We start from the raw sequence: 19,430 nt of genomic DNA on the forward strand, positions 1-19,430 counted from the left end.
GCTGGGTAAATAGGCGATGATGTCATCAGTTCGCGAGACCCCATTCAAGACAATCGGCGATCTCTGGTCTACTAGCCCCGCCACGGTGGTCTAGTGGTTATGGCGCTCGACTGCTGACCCGAAGGTCGCGGGATCGAATCCCGGCCGCGGCGGCTACATTTTCAATGGAAATGAAAATGTTTGAGGCCCGGGCACTTAGATTTAGGTGCACGTTAAAGGACCCCAGGTGGTCGAAATTTCCAGAGTCCTCCACTACGGCGTCCCTCATAATCATATCGTGGTTTTGGGAAGTTAAACCTCAGATATTATTATTATTGTTATTATGGTCTGCTAGAACATGGCGTCATCAGTTCGTGAGGTGAGTGACTCAAAGAAAGGGGATGCATGATTTCTGGGAAAATACAAGATAGCGTCATCAATTAAAGACACCACATTGAAGACATTGCGTGAGTGACTGCTGAGAAAATAGAAGATTATGTAATCGATTCGCGAGACAACTCGAAGACAGCGTGTGAGTAAATTCTGGGTGAATGAATTTCCTCCATTCACTACAACAGGCTATGATGTCATCAATTGGCGAGACAACATTCAATGATTCTTAGTCGAGTATAATATGAAGTCATCACTTCGTGAGGTGACTTGAAGGCAGTTCTTGCGTGACTGCTGAAAAAATACAAGACAACCTCATGAATTCACGACACCACAGTGAAGACACCTGCTGGGAAAATCGAACATAATATCACTGTTTCGCGAGCTGGTATGAAGATGAAAACTGTGTGTAAATGATTACTGGGCTAGCAGAGCATGATCTAGTTAATTTTCGAGATCTCAATAGTTCAGGCCTAAAACGCGACGCGGGGTCACAGCTTTGAAAAAAAAAAAAAACTGGCCTTAGTGACTAATTTTAGTCGTGATGGCCATGTTCTCACATCAAGTACTTCCCTGTCTCTGCGTCATGCTCCCCTTCAATCCTTAACATTCCTTAATGCAGGACAGCGAAACATGTGTACCTGTTAATCTAGCTGCATTTTCAATATTGTCTGAGAAGTTTCGTATGCTGGCAGAAGATTCTTTTAGTAACGGAAACCATGCATGGTTCACGTGTCATGTCGGCAGACGGCGAGCAAAGCGAGTTTGTTTGGCGCTTCTGCCACAGAGTATAGGCGCGAGCGAAGTTCTCAAAATTTAGTACTCTGATTAGATAGAAGTGAAAAATCGACTTCACATATTTCTTGCTTTCGTTGCTATTTGTCTAGCTTCCTTGCATAAAGCCAAGCGTAGCGGCTAAGGCAGTGGAAGTACGGCTGAACGAAAAGTTGGGACCCCAGAAAGTTGGGTTCGTATTTCGATGCATAATCTTAAATCACCGTGAAGGACGCACTGACCACAGCATGCATTAAAAAAGTATTTTAAGTTTGCAAGTCGTTGCGTAGACTACATAACGGCACCGCCGCATGTTTGCTGATTCTTACGACTGCAGAAAATTGCAAACAAAAAAAAAAAAGATTTTTGCAATTCGCAAGCCATCGCGCAGACTACACGACGTAACCGCACGCACTAACCAGACAATACTAACATGACAGAAACGACAGTGCCATTTGTTTAAGGACGATGCCCACCTACAAGAGGACAAAGGGGCTTCCCCCTTCCGAAGGTCACTCGGTTGAACTTCGACTAGAGTCGCCACAACTCATTTTAACGTTCCCGTGTAATGTAAGGGATACATAGGACGGCAGCCCGGCACACGCTGAGTGCGCATATATACACGTGCGCTGCGTAGTACGACGAAAAAAAATATAGAAAACGATAGACGCGTGGCGAGTTGGACACGAACGAAACTTCTCACTTAGATTCTTCGGGTCGAAACGAGCGCTTTCGACTGAAAAGCTTTAAGAGCAACTAGTGCCGCAGAAACATGCATAACCCGCGTAGCAGGAAACGTTAACGCCTCCCCGCGTAAAACGCGAAACATCGCGAGCCCGTAATGCGCGACGTCGTCAATATAAAACAAAAATCCACGCACGTACGATCCACGCGCGCTCGTTCCTCACTTCGCATCGCATTTTCTCTCGGCACACGTCGTGCTCGCCATCACGGGCTTATTATATGTAGAGGCGAGACCAAGACGCATAACTCATTCGGCCTGAGAGACAGCCCCAAATGCGCATCGGCCTGGGAAAAAAAAGAGGTAAATAAATATGAAAAAAAAAAGAAACATTGCCGACAGTACGGGAGCCCGAGGCAGTGAATTAAAGCTCGGCGATGCTCGTAAACACTGCGCAAAAACTCACTCTGGGGAGCACTTTAGCCGCGCGCAACCTCAATCTAATCGCGATTCTCCATGCACCGGAGTAATTTACGGCCATCAAACAACAATGTTTTCCGGGAGAAAAATGACTCTCTTTTTATTCCCTTTTTCGTTTTGAGCTACACTTTACTCCGTCACGGGAACAACGATGGAGCTTTACTTCGCTTGAATGACTTTCACTTTTGGGTATATACCTAGTTTTTCTAGTATTCTTAGCTATATTTTGTGTTTTTGAACGAGAGGTAACAGCGATTTAGTAAGCGACCAATGAATTTTCGTAGTAAGCGTTTCGTAAGCGACCCGTCGCTCGAGTGCTGTTAGCAGCCGTTTTTAAGTGCGGTGAGCCGGTATACACGAAAGTTCAAGGACGTGACGAACAGTACATTTGCGTAATGCGTGCTAACAGCTGGCAATGGCGGTTAACTTAAACGCAATCAAGTGTTGTCGCCACGCAGAAAGAGGCGTGACCAACAGAATCTGACGCAACGAAGGTTAGTTAACGAGATAGTTAGGGAAGCACAATTAAACCAAGTTGCTCTTACGTAAGCCCTATGCGCATTTCCTCCTTTTTCTTATGGAGATCTGTATGGTAATGAACGCAGTTATGGTCCTGCATATCTAACGAGAACAAGTATCATTCCTGCGGCCGCCTTGCATCATTCATTCATTTTTCTGACGACATAAACTGCATTGCGTTCAGATATGAAGGCACCGGCTGTAGCCGTGATGGTTATTATATAATGCATGCTACACAACTCTACACCTTGCAGCAGAAGACAGACTCAGAGAAGTTAAAAAAATGGAAGTGATGTTTAAAAAAGTGAAGGAATAGCGAAGCATTCTTCAAGTTGTACATTACGCATTTAAAAAAAAAGCCACATATGAGACCGGAAAATGTTTAGCGATTTCGATATCCTGATTTAAGCGTCTCCTCCAAGTGAACTCTGCAAGGTATGCGTTGACGTCCACAATTTAAACCGCGTTTACGCGATGAGCTGCGAATCGCGACGCATCAAGAAGCCTACTTAAGTCGGCTTTAACAACGTTAGACCGCTGAGCGCGCAGTTTAAAGGGACCGGTGGCCAGCAAAAGCATGGACAAAGTACGCTTTTAGCGGCGCAGCTGGGCGTTACTGACATCCTTAACCTGAGTTTTAGCTTAACTTCGCTTTATACGTGTATAAAGTGTATAAAAGCATGATTGCACTCTAGAAGATCTCTATAGCTGAAAAAAGAAAAGGTGTTCCTTCGTTTTACACGCAGGGCATTTGCCTTAGCAACCCGTTGCATTGTAAGATTCGATGCTTGTGTATCCGCCGCCGTATTAGTTAGCTCGTATTTGCATTTCATTCAAGCCACCTGAGGATTATTACCATTCACACAATGACACAAAGTTGATGTAAAATACAGTCCAGTCACATAATACCAAAATTGGCAAAAAAAACAGTCACACCAGCACGGAGTATGTTGACACACAACGCCACACGTAAAGAGCAGTCACGTGACAACGTTATAGTAGACACACAATCTGCTCACACGGACAGGGAATAAGGTGACACATGAAGCGACGCATAACTCGAGAAGATCAGGACGAATTTTATACGGTATGCAATGAGCCTTCATTAAGCAGAAAACGACATTCTCACTAATAACGGAGCACATCTCGTTTCTACAACTTTTCTTACAGATAGCAATCCTTATTTTATCGGGGTTAGTGGAAGAAACGAATGGAAGGTGTGGCTAGTGTCAATGATAGTGAAGAACCATGCAAGAACACAGAAACAAGGGCTAGACAACCAAATTAATCGAACATGATATTGATGAAGGAGCGCGCAAAGGACACAACCAAGCACACATAAAAAAATGACGCAAGCACAAGCGCTGGATCCAGCGCTGTTGTTTGCGGCATTTTTATGCGTGCGTGATTGTGACCTATGTGCGCTGCTTCATCGAAACATCATGGCTAACCATATAGAACACGAGTGCATATTAAGTGAATTGAACACACAATTAAGTCAAGGAAAGCATAAATGACATTGTTTGTAGTTTGTAACGGCAGCATTATAATTATGACACAAATTGAAAGGAAATAAAGCGGACAAAAAACGCATTCTTTCCGTCGGTTGGATCCGAATCAGAAACCTTTGAATTACGCGTACAATATTCTACAAATTGAGCTACGGCGCAAGGCGCTTGCTTTGTGAACTGAAACACCATCATGAACGAATATTTTTTTTTCATTTCCGCCCGTATTAACGGTGACTCGACCGGTTCCTGCTTCTTCGGGTAAGAAACAGCGTAATACAGGAGAAGCGGTCAGGTATAAAAAAGATTGTCAGGTATAAAAAAGATTTACCACTTGATCTCGAAAATAATATAGGCGCAGAATAAATTAGTATTCTGTCGCAAGCATGCTTTCATTCTTACCGTGAATGCACGAAACAAAAGCTTAACTGAGAACGAGCTTCTTCGCGAACGCCTTTGTTCCATGGAGCTTTACTCAGCGGAAAAGAATGTCGGCACCCCGTATACCGAAGCCTGAGTTCGTCGTGCGAACCACCGCGAAAATGGGGGAAGATCTATGGCTTTAAATTACGCAACAATCAGCGATAGCCAACGAAGCGCAAAACCCGCGCGAGAAGTTTTCAGAACGATATATAACAAAGCGATAGAGAGAGAGAGAGAGAGAGGAGTGATAAAACGTCGGAATGAAAAACACGTGACTAATTGTTTCCTGTGTCTTTCGTGGAATAAAAGAAGAAGAACGGAAAGGACCGCACACAACACGACACCTCCGTTGTCGCCGTTGTTCACGAGTCGTAATGTAGACCTCTATAAGGTTTCGAAACAAAAAAAAAATAATGTCGTTTTCTTTCTTTGTCGTTCATTTGCCGGCATCGATGCAGGGCCACAGAAAAGGCTGGAGAGTGAGAGAGAGTAAGTGAGGGAGGCGGAAGAAAGAAAAATGAGAGAGAAAATAGGCTTAGGGCTTCTGAGTGAGAGAACGCGAAAAGAAATCACGACATAAAGCGAGGGTTTTCACTGGTAGCCCATTACGGGATTTGCGGATGCCCTTTTTTTCCCCTTCACCAATGGAACTGTCAGGGAAACGGAAGCACACACTGTTGGAAACAAGGGCGTCGAGAAAAAAAGAGAAAACACGAATAAGAAGAAAAACAAAGAACCGTACCAGAAGAAAAGAAAACGAAACTATAGAGGCCCGACAAAGTGAGGTATAGGCATTCCGTCGTTCTCCCTCCTATACCCTGACCTTTCTTCCTTTCTTTGAGGTCCAGCCCGCGTCCCCAGCCTCCCAACCGACCCCTTCTTTCCCCGCGCTTGCGCTTTTCCCATTCCCAAGAAGTGGCGCGCGCACGTCCGAGCACTCTGGAACTGCGGGGAAGCCAACAACGGCAAGGAGGTCGAGATACGGGAAAGGGCACCTTCTTTCTGGTACCGTCCTTTTCCTAAACCCTATATAGCACATTCCTACCTCTCACTTTTGCGTTGTTTGTGTGCTTGCCTATCCACAATCCTCTCTTTCTCTCTCTCTCTTGTGCGTGTGTGCGAGCGTGCGTGCGTGTGGGCTCGTGTGTTTGTGTATGTATGTGCTTATGTGTTCGTGCGCGCGTGTGCTTTCCTCTTATTTCGTTTCTAGAGAATGCTCGTTCGTCGTCCCGGCTGCTCTGTTTGTGTCTTGACTCCGGTTCTCGCGGTCGTGTAAGAGCGGACGGAGGGAGATATTTGTCGTCCGCCATAGACGAATAGAAAAAGAAAGCTCCGGGCCAAATGAGAAGGGTCATATACGTGGGTCATGTCGTCTCAGGACGAACGTGTGACCCATCGCTATATAGGCCGCCGTGGTGCTGTGTCTGTGCGTGTGTACGCGTGTATGTGTGTGTGTCCGGAAACGGTAGGGATCACGTACACGCTATACCCACTGTCCTCTCTCGCCGATACTTTTGATTCGAGGAGAGCCTTTTGTTTGCCGTCTCGTTAGACCCGGATGGAAGTGTTTGCGCGGAGACCGTCCCTAAATGCTACGTCGAGAGGGTCTCTTATTTACTCTACCGTACGTCGGCGTTCCTGTATTGGACATGTGGGTATATTAAAAGATGACATACTCGAGCACTTTGTCTCGGGGCGACTCCACTAATTTTGACGCTGCGTTATTGGACGCGAATAAGGTGTAAATACCGTCCCGGATGCCACGTCACTATGGCCTGCGTGTGCAGAACGCCGCCCACGAGGAAACGACGCTTATTGATTTCTTGTATAAAAGAGCCAGAACGTTCCTGACACGGAAGCGGCTCTGGTTTAGGAAATTAAGAAGAAAGGAATACGAAAAGAATATAAATATGATTATTTTCAGATGTTCCTTTTGGCATGTCTCATACACTAGGCTAACTATGATGAAAAAAATGATGAAAAATCCTTGAGCAAGAGAACATTTGGAAATTTTGACTTGTCTTAATATAGGTAGCAACAGTTTTCCTGGAACATGCTGACAATTCTGGTGAAAAAAAAAGACGAAACATGCTAAAAAAATCTTAAGCCTGCATCTCCCCCTGAATTCCTGTCTTGTTTGGATTTCTACTGACGGAAAATGACGGAACATGCTGAATATTCAATCTTCCATATTCCTTTGAAATGCTGTCTTGACTAGACTACAAGTTACAAACATGGTAATAATAATAATATGCGGGTTTTACGTCCCAACAGCACGATATGATTATGAGGAACGCCGTAGCGGAAGGCTCCGGAAATTTTGACCATTTGGTGTTCTTTTAACGTGCGCTGACATCGCACAGCACACGGGCCTCTACCATTTCGCCTCCGTCGAAATGCGACCGTCGTGGCCGGGATCGAACCCGCGACCTTCGGGTCAGCAGCCGGGCACCGTAACCTCTGTTCCACCGAAGCGGATCATAAACATCGTAAAAAAGAAAAAAAAAAGGGCTGCTGGGAGGCAATTTTCAGAATTGTGGTGAATTGGGCCTGTTGGTTGATCATCTTAAACACTTCGCAGCGCAGGAAAAACAGACACAAAGAAGACGACAACAGACAACATACGAGCGCTCGTATGTTGTCTGGTGTCGTCTTCTTTGTGTCTGTTTTTCCTGCGCTGCGAAGTGTTTAAGGCAATTTTCACTTTCCTTCCCACTACGCCTCGAACCCACACCGTAAACGCGGAAAGGAAGTAGCTGAAGCTAGAGCGGCGTAGGCTCTAGTTTTTTTAGGGGCGTAGCTCTTCTTAGTCTAACCTTGTCACGTCTCCGTTGTCCGGCGTCAACGGCAGTATCTCTGTCCGGCGTAAACGGCAGATGGCGCTGTCTCATAGAAGTACATACAAACTGCAGTTCAGGGACGATATTCTAGATGCCGCTGTACACAATCCGTGTCGTCATCACGATTTCTCGTTTCATTTCCTAGGTGGCGTTGGTCGAATAGAATTGTATGCAATATGGCGCTTGTGTGAATCGACACTAGATGGCGCTAGAAGTGCCGCTGCTCTCCGACTGGCTGCTGCGCGGGCTTCGCGGGGATGCGCGGGGAGCGAGCGCCTCTGTCATTCTCCTGGATCGTCGCCGTGCGTTTGGGATCGTTGGTGGAGCATGAACGATGCGCAGCGGCGGGCACTCGCTTGGCGGCAGCTGGCCGGATCCCGAGAAGGTGCGCGCCAAGGACGCCGCTGCGAAACGGGCTCAACGAGAAGCCGATCCCGAGACCATGATTGCTTCAGGAGCTTCGCCCAAGCTCTTCATCATTCACCCGTGGATATTTTATTGCGTCTATTTTAATTTTTCATCATGCGTTTCCTTCTGAAGATTGCAGAAACGACGTTTGTCTTGGTACTCGTTATTTACGGGTTGCTATGCGCATATAAATAAATCAATCGATACTTGTATTCGGTACTTACTGTATGGTATGCACGATCCAACCCTCACTAAACTGCATTCGTAAAGCTCAGAACATGACTTTTTAAGGGCTCGTTTTTCTTTGTTAGACACAATAATAATGAGAACTAACAGACAATAATGCCAAGGAAAGTATAGGGAATGTTATTTGTAGTAATCAGGATATAAATGTGAAGAAAGTAAAGTGGACGAAAAGATAACTTGCCGCCGGCAGGGACCGAACCTGCGATCTTCGCATAACGCGTACGATGCTCTACCACTGAGCTACGGTGGCGGTCGTCCTCCCGTCCACATTATGGGGTACATATGTGCATTTAAACCTAGGAGTGTCAGGCAGAGATAGAGTGTTCCGCACCCGCCATATGGCTGCGATCGGCGCTAACACTCCTAGGCTCCTTCGAATAACCGAACGGCAGGGACCGAAGCTGCGACCTTCGAATAACGCGTCCCATGCTCTAGAGCACCGGACGCGTTATTCGAACGTCGCAGGTTTGGTCCCCGCCGGCGGCAAGTTATCTTTTCGTCCACTTTACTTTCTTCACATTTATATTCTAAACACTACAGATAACACCCCCTATGCCTTCCTTGGCGTTATTGTCTATTAGTTCTGATTCGTATTGTGTCTAACAAAGAAAAACGAGCCCTTAAAAGCCATCTTCTATATATATATATATATATATATATATATATATATATTAGAGGTGTGCACGGGCTCCGGGTAGCCCGAGCCCGACCAGGCCCGCGGGCCGACGTATTTTCACCTCGGGCCCGGGCCGGGCTCGGGCTACTTGGAGTTTTATCGGGCCGGGTTTGGGCCCGGCGCAAAGCCCGACTCAAGCCCGAAATATAGAGAATGAGCGGGAATTGTTTTCCAGCGCGCATACAGCGCCTTTTCCGCGACCGCCCTTTAACGTTTTTCTTTTCCATTCGCTGCTTTAAACAAAAGGGGAGCAGGTAAAGCACTGCTTCTGTTGCACTCCGACAAACAGAAGTAAGACCACCTGAGCTAGTGACGGCGCCACTCGACTGTTCGCGTTAGATTTAAGGCCAAATCCCATATGAGTGAAAATGCACGCGACAGCAATCCGACGTAGATCACCTTCGTGCAAGCTGACGCTTGTATGGGCATACCCCATACACGTGACGGCTTTGGCGAGCGAACTCCATTGTTGCTGGCATGAGGCCGTCTACTTGTAATTTGTAATGTGTGTAATAGAGACTGTTCGTCGTGTGTCGTTTGATCATATTTGATATGCTCAATGAAAGGCCAAATTACCGGAAAACGATGTCTTGTTTTCGCAGCAAACCTTCAAAAAGCCGGGCCGGGCCCGGGATTGTGTTTTCGTACGTCGGGCCGGGCCGGGCGGGCTCGCAGCCCTTTGCCGTCGGGCTCGGGCGGGCCTTCGACAAAGTGAGCGGGCCCGGGCCGGGCTCGGGCTCGGAAATACGGCCCGTGCACAGCTCTAATATATATATATAATATATATATATATATATATATATATATATATATATATATATATATATATATATATATATATATTTATATATATGTGTGTGTGTGTGTGTGTGTGTGTGTGTGTGTGGAGAGGAAGGCCGGGAGTTTAACACCAGACATTGGCACTCGGTTCGCTACCCCTCACTGGTGGGGATGGGAAATAGTCATGGACAAGAGGGCACAGAGAGAGAAAGAGAGAGAGAACAAAACTAACACCACACAGAAAAGGCACGTGAGAGGGTCTGGCAAGCGGCTACGGGCCCGGCTGCTTGGTAAAGCATCACGTCATCACTAGTACGAGTTTTTCCGGAACAACAGAGAGCACAGCGAGTGCGCATCGCACGAAGCGTCGTCCATCCACTCCGGTGCATCGTACCGCTCCTGGAAACACCCCCTTGGCACAATGGAAAAGCGAGCACGACAAATGGCCTCGCTGACCTTCGCTGCTTTTTAGGAGCCTGGTATAAAGTAGGCGGGCGCCTAAATAGAGAGGGAAGAGGAGAGGGGCAGTCGTTCCTTTGATGAGAGCCGTCGCAGGAAGATACCCCTTCCCACCACTTCGCGATTCCGCAATGGAACTCCGGCGACAACAGCGCGATGCGGTAGCACTGGTCCGTTTCGTGCTACGATTCGCACGAAGGTAGCGGTGGCGCCGCAAGATTAGAGAGAGAGAAAGAAAGAGAGAGAGATGTGAACAACATCTTTACAGGTTCAAGCGTAGTCAGAGGAAATGGACGCGTCTTGCGAACAGAGAGGCTTTCTTTATGTCGCCCGTAGAAGTGTGCTCGGATTGAGGAGGCTGCGTTGTAGCCGTGGACGCTCTTTTTGTACTATATGCTTCCAGTTTACCCTGGCGAAACCTCTGATAGGCGACAGAGGCCCCCGAAATGCGCTTTATATAGGGAAAGCTCTTTATATATAGGAGTGAAGGAACGGGAATGCGGCTACACGCAGCGTCTTTGTTGGGTCCCCAGGATTTGTTTGTTTGTTTGCGTGTGTGTGGCTTTCTTTCTTTCTTTCTTTCTTTCTTTCTTTCTTTCTTTCTTTCTTTCTTTCTTTCTTTCTTTCTTTCTTTCTTTCTTTCTTTCTTTCTTTCTTTCTTTCTTTCTTTCGTTCGTTCTTTCTTTCTTTCTTTCTTTCTTTTAGGATGTTTCTGAGGCTCCACGTTGTAACAGGCTTCTCTCCGTGTCTTCCTTCCGATGTCCCGGGCGCACTCTGCGCACTCTGTCCCATTAGAAAGGTGCAGCGTTGCGGAAGCTAACACGGTAGTCAGCTTACGAGCGCTAGCATAGCGAGGTTTTAACATCGGAACTCTGAGTGAGCCGTATCCGCCATACAACAATGAGAAAGCAACAAAATGTGACAACTTATAGGATGTAGTCACCTCCTTAACTACGATCGATCTTTTTGTAGAGTTACATAAAGGTTGAAGAGGCAGCGTTGGACCGGAACTGTCCGATAACCACAGTCATATATATTTCATCTACGAGACCCGACCTCGCCGTACTGTAACACACCCTGTATAATGCGTTCTAAATCGACGCACCGACAAGCCAGATTATATAACGAATTATCACTGCACAGAACTGCCACACAGTGATCTCACGAGCGAAGGGCTTTGCGGATCCTTGCTCACGGTTGGGATGACGCCAGCGCTTTAGCTAGCTTCCGCAGCACTACAAGGTTTTTAACGACGTTAGGATGTAGAAAAGAAACTTACTATATATAAAAACCAACGTTCTAGGCCTGGCAGCCTCTGCACTACAGGAAGACGTCTCGTTCTCTGCTACCTTCCCTTGTAGTGGCGCACCGTACCGTGTCCGCGAAAAAGGGAGTCTCAGTATACTTCGAATGTGTTTCTTGGCGTTAGTCCTCTCATAATGCCCTTATTTCCGCGCCCACTCTTCTAACTCGGATCGAGTCCCGTATTACTGGCGCTTGTTTCTTTGCCAGGCTGGATGCATGCCGGAAGTACCGGAAGTACTGGTAGAAACCCAGGCAGCAGAACCCTTTACCAGCCCCTTGTGCTCAATCATTCTACGAAGAGAGCGTACTCGCTCACAGGAAATGGATCCGTTGCTATGCCACCCGCGTCACGCCGAAAAAGAAGAAGCGAATGTATAGACGCTATGCATTCTGTCGTATACGCGGTGCTTGATGGACTACTTAAGACTGCACCGTCACGCTGTCCCACACACCCATTACACGAATGTATCGATAGTTTTTCCTTTTCTTTCGACTGTTTGACGAGGGAATTCTCGGAAGAAACATTATCCTTGCCTCTCGAAGTTCTCTATAGTATGGCTCGGGTTTCGATGCAGTGGAGTAAAACTCCGCTTAAACCACGTCAACACTGTAATCAGAAGCGGTGATGCATTTCCTGCCTGATGTTCGCTATGCCTCGAGGTCTATAAGATACGAAGGGTATCTGAGTCACATAGACGACAGAGGCAAAGGAGAATTTTCCTCCACCTCAGTAAGCGTGCAGTGTAACGTTACCCAGAACTATTATCGAAATAAGAACGTAAAACGCACCGAAAGGTGAAGGGAAGAAAATCAGCAATAGGATGTATAACTTAAGTATCTTTGCTGGCCATGTTCTCGCCCTCCGGCTAAGAACTTCGTAATGTTACTTAAGGACATCTGTGCTTTGAAGATCACGTTTGGTTGCACCCAAGACTGAGAGAACTACTAGTGGTGAGTCTTTTTGAACTCAGCAGCGGAGCGTATTCACCGATGTGATCTGAGTGTATTATGAGCTAGAGCCACACGCGGTTTAAAAGAAGCTTCGGAGTACATCAGTCGGATTACCAGAGTTATCGCCTTGAACACTTGTTGACAGAAACAGCATGCCGCTACGCCATGATATCACCTTATCGGTCGCACCGCCATGTCGCATCACTTTTTTTTTTTACAGTAAGCGTCAAGGCAAGACAGTGAGCTTAGTTTCTACTACAGACATAAAGACAAATGTAGCCTTGAAAGCGTTGACAGCAAGCCTATGACTTACACCTAACCTCGCAGCACTCCACGCGCTACCATGAGCAGCGTATTGTCGTGTAACGTTTCGCACGCCATGTGGCTTCAGTAGGCGCGATCGCGCATATGTTTACACAGGATTCGACAGAATGTCGCCTACTGTAAGTACGATTCGTGTAAAATCAAAACGATAAGGTAGCAACCGTGTCCCGCGCGCAACGCATGGCAGAACACAGCCCAACTAAATCTGCTCTTAAATGCTGTTTAATCTAGAAAGAAGTTCCTTAACGGGAAAACTCAACGTTCATCAAAGAAAGTCATCTTTAGAGCTATGAGACGTTGCCTGGTGCATGACGAACACTGCATGTCCATTTCATGCAACAAAAGCCCACGTGAACTTTCTTCGAGACATTGGTTTTGTATCAGTATCTAAGTTTATTCAGTGTTGCGTGGCGTGCTGTATATGTTCTGCTTCCATCGTGCACTGTGTGTATCTCTTCGTCCTTCTTCATATTCATCTGAAGAAGCATGCTAGGCGTAGGGCCAGGCAAACTCTAGCGCGAGTTTGTGTTCTGTGTGTCCGCAATAACTGTTCATTTATCGTTTTTCCTACTCTTCTTTCGCCTCTCTCTTATCTATTACTCCCCCTATTGTCTATTATTCCACGTGTAGGGTAGCCAACCGAACCAAAGCTTTGTTAACATCCCTGCCTTGCCCCTTCGTTTCCCTCTCTCCCTCTCTCCAGTACTCAAAAAGAGCCCATCTTTCCGCTCCGTTCTCCACGTCCCCTCTGTTTTTTTTCTCACAGTTATCTTTCGTGCCTGACCATCTTCCGAGCGCCCTTACTAAAGCTCCCGCTTTAAAGAATTTTCCTAACCACACACGACGTAGCGCTTGCGAAAGCGCGCAGACGCCCCTATCTGTACGACGTTTTATCCGCGTTCCCTTCGCCTGATCGAAGCGCGTTGTGAAGCACTGCACTGTAATGGCTAGCTTCTGTGTATTTATTCCGCAAGACGTGGAAGCTTTCGCAAACAAGCTTTCAAGCCGCTCTCGACGTTCGTGCCTCGGTGCACTGCTGAAGACACCGGAAGTAGAGAGTGACGCAACACGAACAGAAAGTTCAAGAGACGTTGTGATGAAACTGCATTGTGAACGCCGCACCGATCTTGAATGAACCAGGCGCTCATTTTTGGTTCGTGCGCTCGAGCTAGTAACACGTGCGTTGCATAGAAAAACACTCTTGTTTTACCGGCGTAAACAGAGCGAAGCTCGAAGCCAGAAAAAGGGCGCCAGCCGCGACGAATCTTTTCCGCAACTCATTCCTTCAAACACGCATTACGTAATATTGAACGTGTTAACTATTACGAAAGAAAGTTGCGCTACATTACTGCGTTATCTGGTGCGTTAAGAAGACCCGAAAACTACGGCGCGTGACACGAACACTCGCAGTAAGTGCTGCCGTCTGGGAATCAACGTCAAGACCGCTTGCGTTGCTGCAAGCCGTCCGAGGCGAGAATAGCGCTGCAGGTGACATTTCTGAGTATGAAGGTGGCATCTCCGCGATTAAACGTTGCTGCGAAACGCACATTGTTTCACTTACAAAGGTGGAAAACTTTACTAAATGTTTCGAAGGCGCTGCTTGCTGCATGACAGTATACTATACATACCACCATGTCGCATGCTGGGACTCCTGAATAACGTTCGGCACATAGACACTATGGAGGTTTAAAAGAGATGTGGCGCATCGCTCCGTTGTGGTACAGACATCCCCACCGCCAGCAAGTTCTCTTTTAGTCCATTTTAATTTCTTTATATTTATATAATGATTACTACACTACAGTTAAAGACTACAAATAATGTCCTCCATATCTTTCTTGACCTCAATATCTGTTGATTTCATTAGACATCCTAAAGCGCGATAAAAAGGAACCGCCTCGACGCTGCGTTGTGCCACTTCTTATAGCCCCTGCTGTGGTTTCGAAATCTGCCACACTTCTACACAAATATGCAGCTGCAATCAGAGACGACTGTAAACAAACGGAAATACGAGACACACAGGTGGACCCGCATGAAAGTATTACTGAATTGGGGATAGCTGGCTCTGGCGTCGCAGCCTACCTTCCCACGTATTCACGTCTTAAAAAAAGGTAAAGAAAACAAGAAACCTTTTACCGACTTCGAATAGAGGCTTAATTAGCTAGACGCGTGGAGTCAGCATCCAGTGGGCGCCATTCATCCTTCAATTTCAAAACACGCATCAAGGTTAAAAGGACGTTCGACCATCGGAATTTCATGGCAATACCGTGTTCCCGACATTCTAATTCGGGAGTACGATGTTTTCAGCGAAGTGAGGCTTACTTGTATGCCTTTTCACGAACCTCAATATAGCTTCTTGCAGTTCGGCAAACACTGGTGAATCTGGTGTGTTACGTGACATATGAACGAATGCGGAGGCAAATGCACCACCGTGCAGCTTAAAGATAATCACTGCGTTAGCTTATTTCTTTGACGTCACGGCGGAGGCGAACTTCTTTCGTTATGAAAGAACTGCTGCGCGATCCTGATTCGTCAGAACGAGATAACGTACGCAAATCTCATTGTAGTCAAGCAAGAACGGGTAAAAATGTTTGTGACTATAATAACAACTGCTGGGGTTTTACGTCCCGAAACCACGATATGATTATGAGAGACGCCGCAGTGAAGGGCTCCGCATATTTAAACCACCTGTGGTTCTTTGACGTGCACCTAAATGTATGCAGACTGGTCTCTAGCATTTTGCCTCCATCGAAATGCGGCCGCCGCGGCCGGCGTTCGGATCCTGCGACCTTCGGGTCAGCAGTCGAGCACCATAACCACTAGACCACCGCGGCGTGTGACTTTAAAGGGACACTGAAGTGAAACAATGACTCCGTTTAGACTGAGAAAGTGCACCCTGAGAACTCCCATTTCGTAAATTTTATCATCATAAGTTCATTCATAGAGGAGAAAATCAAGGTCAAACCTACATTTTTAAATTTCGCGCCGAAATCTCCGCACGTGACGTCACAGGTTTCGCGGTGTACTTGTCGTATTTTGGCAACGTTAGCGCAACGAAATTTTCTGAAACTTGGTATGTTAAGTCTGTGGCCCCCTTAGAGGTCAATGTACTTCATTTTTACCGATTAGGAGTTATGTAGGGTCTATCAGACGCCGTCAAAATCGATGACGTCCCAGCGTTTGGTGCGGAAATTGCAAGGTGGCGTCACCACCAGCACTTCTTTTTGCGCGCTTTTTTCACTTACCAAGCGTCCCCTCACGGCAAGCGTGGTGATATTAGACTTGTGAGAGAGTAATTTACTAATAATAGAAAAATCGTTTTTCTATTTAATATCCCTTTAAGGTCGTTTGAGTGCAATAAATTGTAGTAAGCAAATAACTTCGTTATATCGAGGCTCGTTTGTAAAAGGTGTTCTGGGTGTAGTAGCAGTGAGGATGAAAGACTGGCCTTTCGCATAGCCTGAGCGTCCAGGAGGCGATGATCCAGAGGGAGACCATGAAGACGAGGAGCACCGTGCCGGGGCAGATGGTCATCAGGGTCTTGAGCACGAAGCGCGTGTTGAAGTTGATGCGGTTGAGCGCACCGATGGAGCGCGACGAGGCATCCGTGAATAGCTTCGAGTGGAGCAGCATGACGCGGCAGATGAGGTACAGCCGCAGGAACATGGGCAGCGACAGCGTCACGTCCACGGGCACGTCGCGCGACCGCACGCGGTTCCCGTGGTTGGCCAGCTTGGTGGTCCACGTGAAGCGCTGGTCTCCCGGCACCGGGTGCACGGCGCACACGGCAAGCTCGGCCAGGATCTGCGCCACCCGGCGAGGCGTCATGGCGATGCGCCAGTCGTCCGCGCAGTTGTCGATCATGAACAGCTGCGCAGGGACAGAAAAAGGAAACCACGTTACGATGAGGCGAACTTTGACGAAAACAGGAACGACTTTCCACGGACGGCTCAAATAGCGCGTCACTCGAAACAGAGCACAGTGTATTATGAGTGTATACCTAGCAATCCGCACTGCAGTCTTCGACAGCATCATATAAGACCACCAAAAATAAGAACCAATTACGGGAAACAGTGAGTTATAGGCACTTTTACTAATATATCGACTACGCGACTTTGATGATGAGGTTATGGAAGCTTAGAATGAATCGCACAAAACGTTTCTCATTGAGTTTGCCTGACTATAACTACAGTACACGCTGTCAATTCTTTTGTTTCGATTTCAGGTTTTGGTTGTGGTGTAAGGCAAAACGCTGCTTAACCGTATTCAGTCGGATATTTACGCTTGGTGTCTGCAACAAGCTAATCTCCCATGCACAATTATACAGGCTGAAAAGCTTGTGCGCTCAAAGTCCAGGTTTCCCGACTTAGCTGTTCTAGTCTACAAGTTCTAGTCTACATCTTCCAGCGATTCATTCGTCTTGTTTCGGTTACGAGAGAGCTACCCAAGTAAGCGCTCGACTAAACCGTCAATGGCGAATTTCTCATCGTTTCTTGTCGTGCAAAGATCCGTTTCCGCCTTCAACAATGCATCGACTCGCGATCCTGCACGCAGAAATGACGCTGCTTTTAATCTATCCAAACTTTTGCGAGGGCATCTCCATAGCCGCGAACACTTATCTGAAGCGAAGGAAGGAAGGAAGGAAGGAAGGAACAGGAGAGAAAGGAAAGGACTAGCCTTTGCGCACTGGAATCGTTTACGCGAAAACAAAAAAAGGCGCTCCGGAAACGAAGAAAGATCCGAAAACGGCATATAGCCTGCGAAGGGCGCGGACGCACGTATACCACAGCATAGGCAAAGCACGCCAACTCCCCAGAGAACGTTTTTCGATTCTTCGCCAACCGGCCAGGAAATATGAAACCCGGAAGCGAGTATCGAAGCGGCACGGCTTTCTTTTCCCGTTTAGATCAGAACCTCGAGAAAACGTGGTTTTTTTCTCGTTTTCTTGTTTTCTCGCCCTACAGTGTCTCGCTTCGTCGTTTCTTCCGTAGACGGCCATTATTTCGAGCTGATATCAACGCAACCGCACCGAGATATGCATCTTTATATACATTTATATATATAAAACGCATAAAACAATAAGCAAAAGGAGCGCTTATGAGGAATCGCGAGCGCTTTCTCTGAATTTAAAGCAGCTCTTGTTTTCGACTAGCCTTTGCGCACTGGAGTCGTTTACGCGAAAAGAAAAGGCGCTCCGGAAACGGTAATGCAACACATCACGCTCCAACGAGTGGGACTCGGTAATAAAGGAGGAAACGAAGAACATCAAAACAAGATCGGAAGAAACTACAAATGAAACAATTAGTTTTCCGCATTATTCATTTCTTCATCCTGCGTGAGTTTTGTTCAAGAAATTACAAGAGATACGATTTAAGAAATCATTAGCCCGATGAAAACATTTTCGCTCGCCTCAATCATCTTGCTTTTTTTTGCACGAAGTCACAGACAATGCAGCAGGCGAAAAGTAAACCTCGATGAATTTCAAGTCGTTTAATCATTTTCCCACTAACTGTATCGGCGTGCCGCATAATTATGTAGCTGAAGAATGTCGAGCGTGGTTAATTCTTTTGTGTGTATGCTTTGTTGGGGTTTAAGTTACTCAAGTTAGTCCCAAGTGCAAGAGTGTAGAACTGAGCGCGATTTCGAATGCTACGTGAGCTTAACAACGAATATCATAAGAGAGAACGCTGGACTGATTGCACTGAGCTTATTTAACCGTGGTTTGAATGGCCGGAAGGCATGCGCGAAGGGCACGAAGAAAAAGAAAGCATTCGTTGCACTCACGCGTGCGAACACCGTACTTCTGAGTGCTTAGTAGAATGCGTTGCTGGGCGAGTTGGTGCATTGTCTGAAAATCTTGTCTTCTTGCCTCTTGTGTCCCGTCTTTTTTGCGCTCTGCTTTTATTTTCTGAGTGCTCAAATCACGTGAGAAATTTTCACTGTAGCTTCAGGAAGAGTCAAACTAATTGACAAGAACGTGGCGACGAAGCGAAAATAACAGCCTTCCCGAAAAAAGAAAAGCGAGAAAAAAGTCACGGAGTTCCTTATGTATTCGCCCAGGACGACTCGAAGGGGAAGGCCGTCTTCTCCTTCTTTTCCTTCTCAGATGATTGTACTGACTAGGCGTAAGTACGCCTAATTTTGCTTTTTATAGGAAATGCAGGCAGTCGACCCGCGCAATAGTCTTATAGGAAGGATTTCGGTAAAGAGCGAATAGAAGGTGGGAAAGAGATAGCGAGAAGAGAGAATGAAGTACTTCTAGAAAGATGATGGCAGGAAGGACGCCAGACCGAGTTCACGAGCGAGCGTGGAATCCGGGGGTCTATATATGAGGATCGGTCCATTAAAAAGACGTTTAAACGGCGACACTCCGGTGCGAGTGTTTTTGTGGACCTGAGTACGCACGCGTCAACATATTCCTATTACGGAAACGGCGTACTATAAACCTCGGTGAATGTTCGAGCAGCCTCGGTAAGGAGAAGCGGCGCCGCCGTAATAGCGAAGGGGCCGCACGTGACGGTTCCTATTCACATTCCACCGAAGCGAGAGGTTCTCGAAGAATGGAAGATTGAACGCAACGACAAAGCGGATCATTGCCTCCGTTCTCCGCTCCTGCGAGTCCCCCAATAGCGTGCAGCGTTACGGACACACAGCTTGCCTCGGCTTATCGAGTTCGCACAAATTCTCGT

General features: G+C 46.8%; 1 protein-coding gene across 4 annotated transcripts in view; it reads right to left on the reverse strand.

Annotated features, from left to right (window-relative positions):
• LOC119389938 (small conductance calcium-activated potassium channel protein) overlaps positions 1-19,430 on the reverse strand; it is a 257,296-nt gene that overhangs the window by 61,807 nt on the left and 176,059 nt on the right. For all 4 annotated transcript variants that reach the window (XM_037657388.2, XM_037657389.2, XM_037657391.2 and 1 more), the window contains one exon: positions 16,190-16,611. In XM_037657388.2, the coding sequence (XP_037513316.1) occupies positions 16,190-16,611 (422 nt within the window). The remainder of the gene's footprint in view (positions 1-16,189; positions 16,612-19,430) is intronic.

Source organism: Rhipicephalus sanguineus, chromosome 4 (assembly GCF_013339695.2).
Source record: "Rhipicephalus sanguineus isolate Rsan-2018 chromosome 4, BIME_Rsan_1.4, whole genome shotgun sequence".
NCBI lineage: Eukaryota > Metazoa > Arthropoda > Arachnida > Ixodida > Ixodidae > Rhipicephalus > Rhipicephalus sanguineus.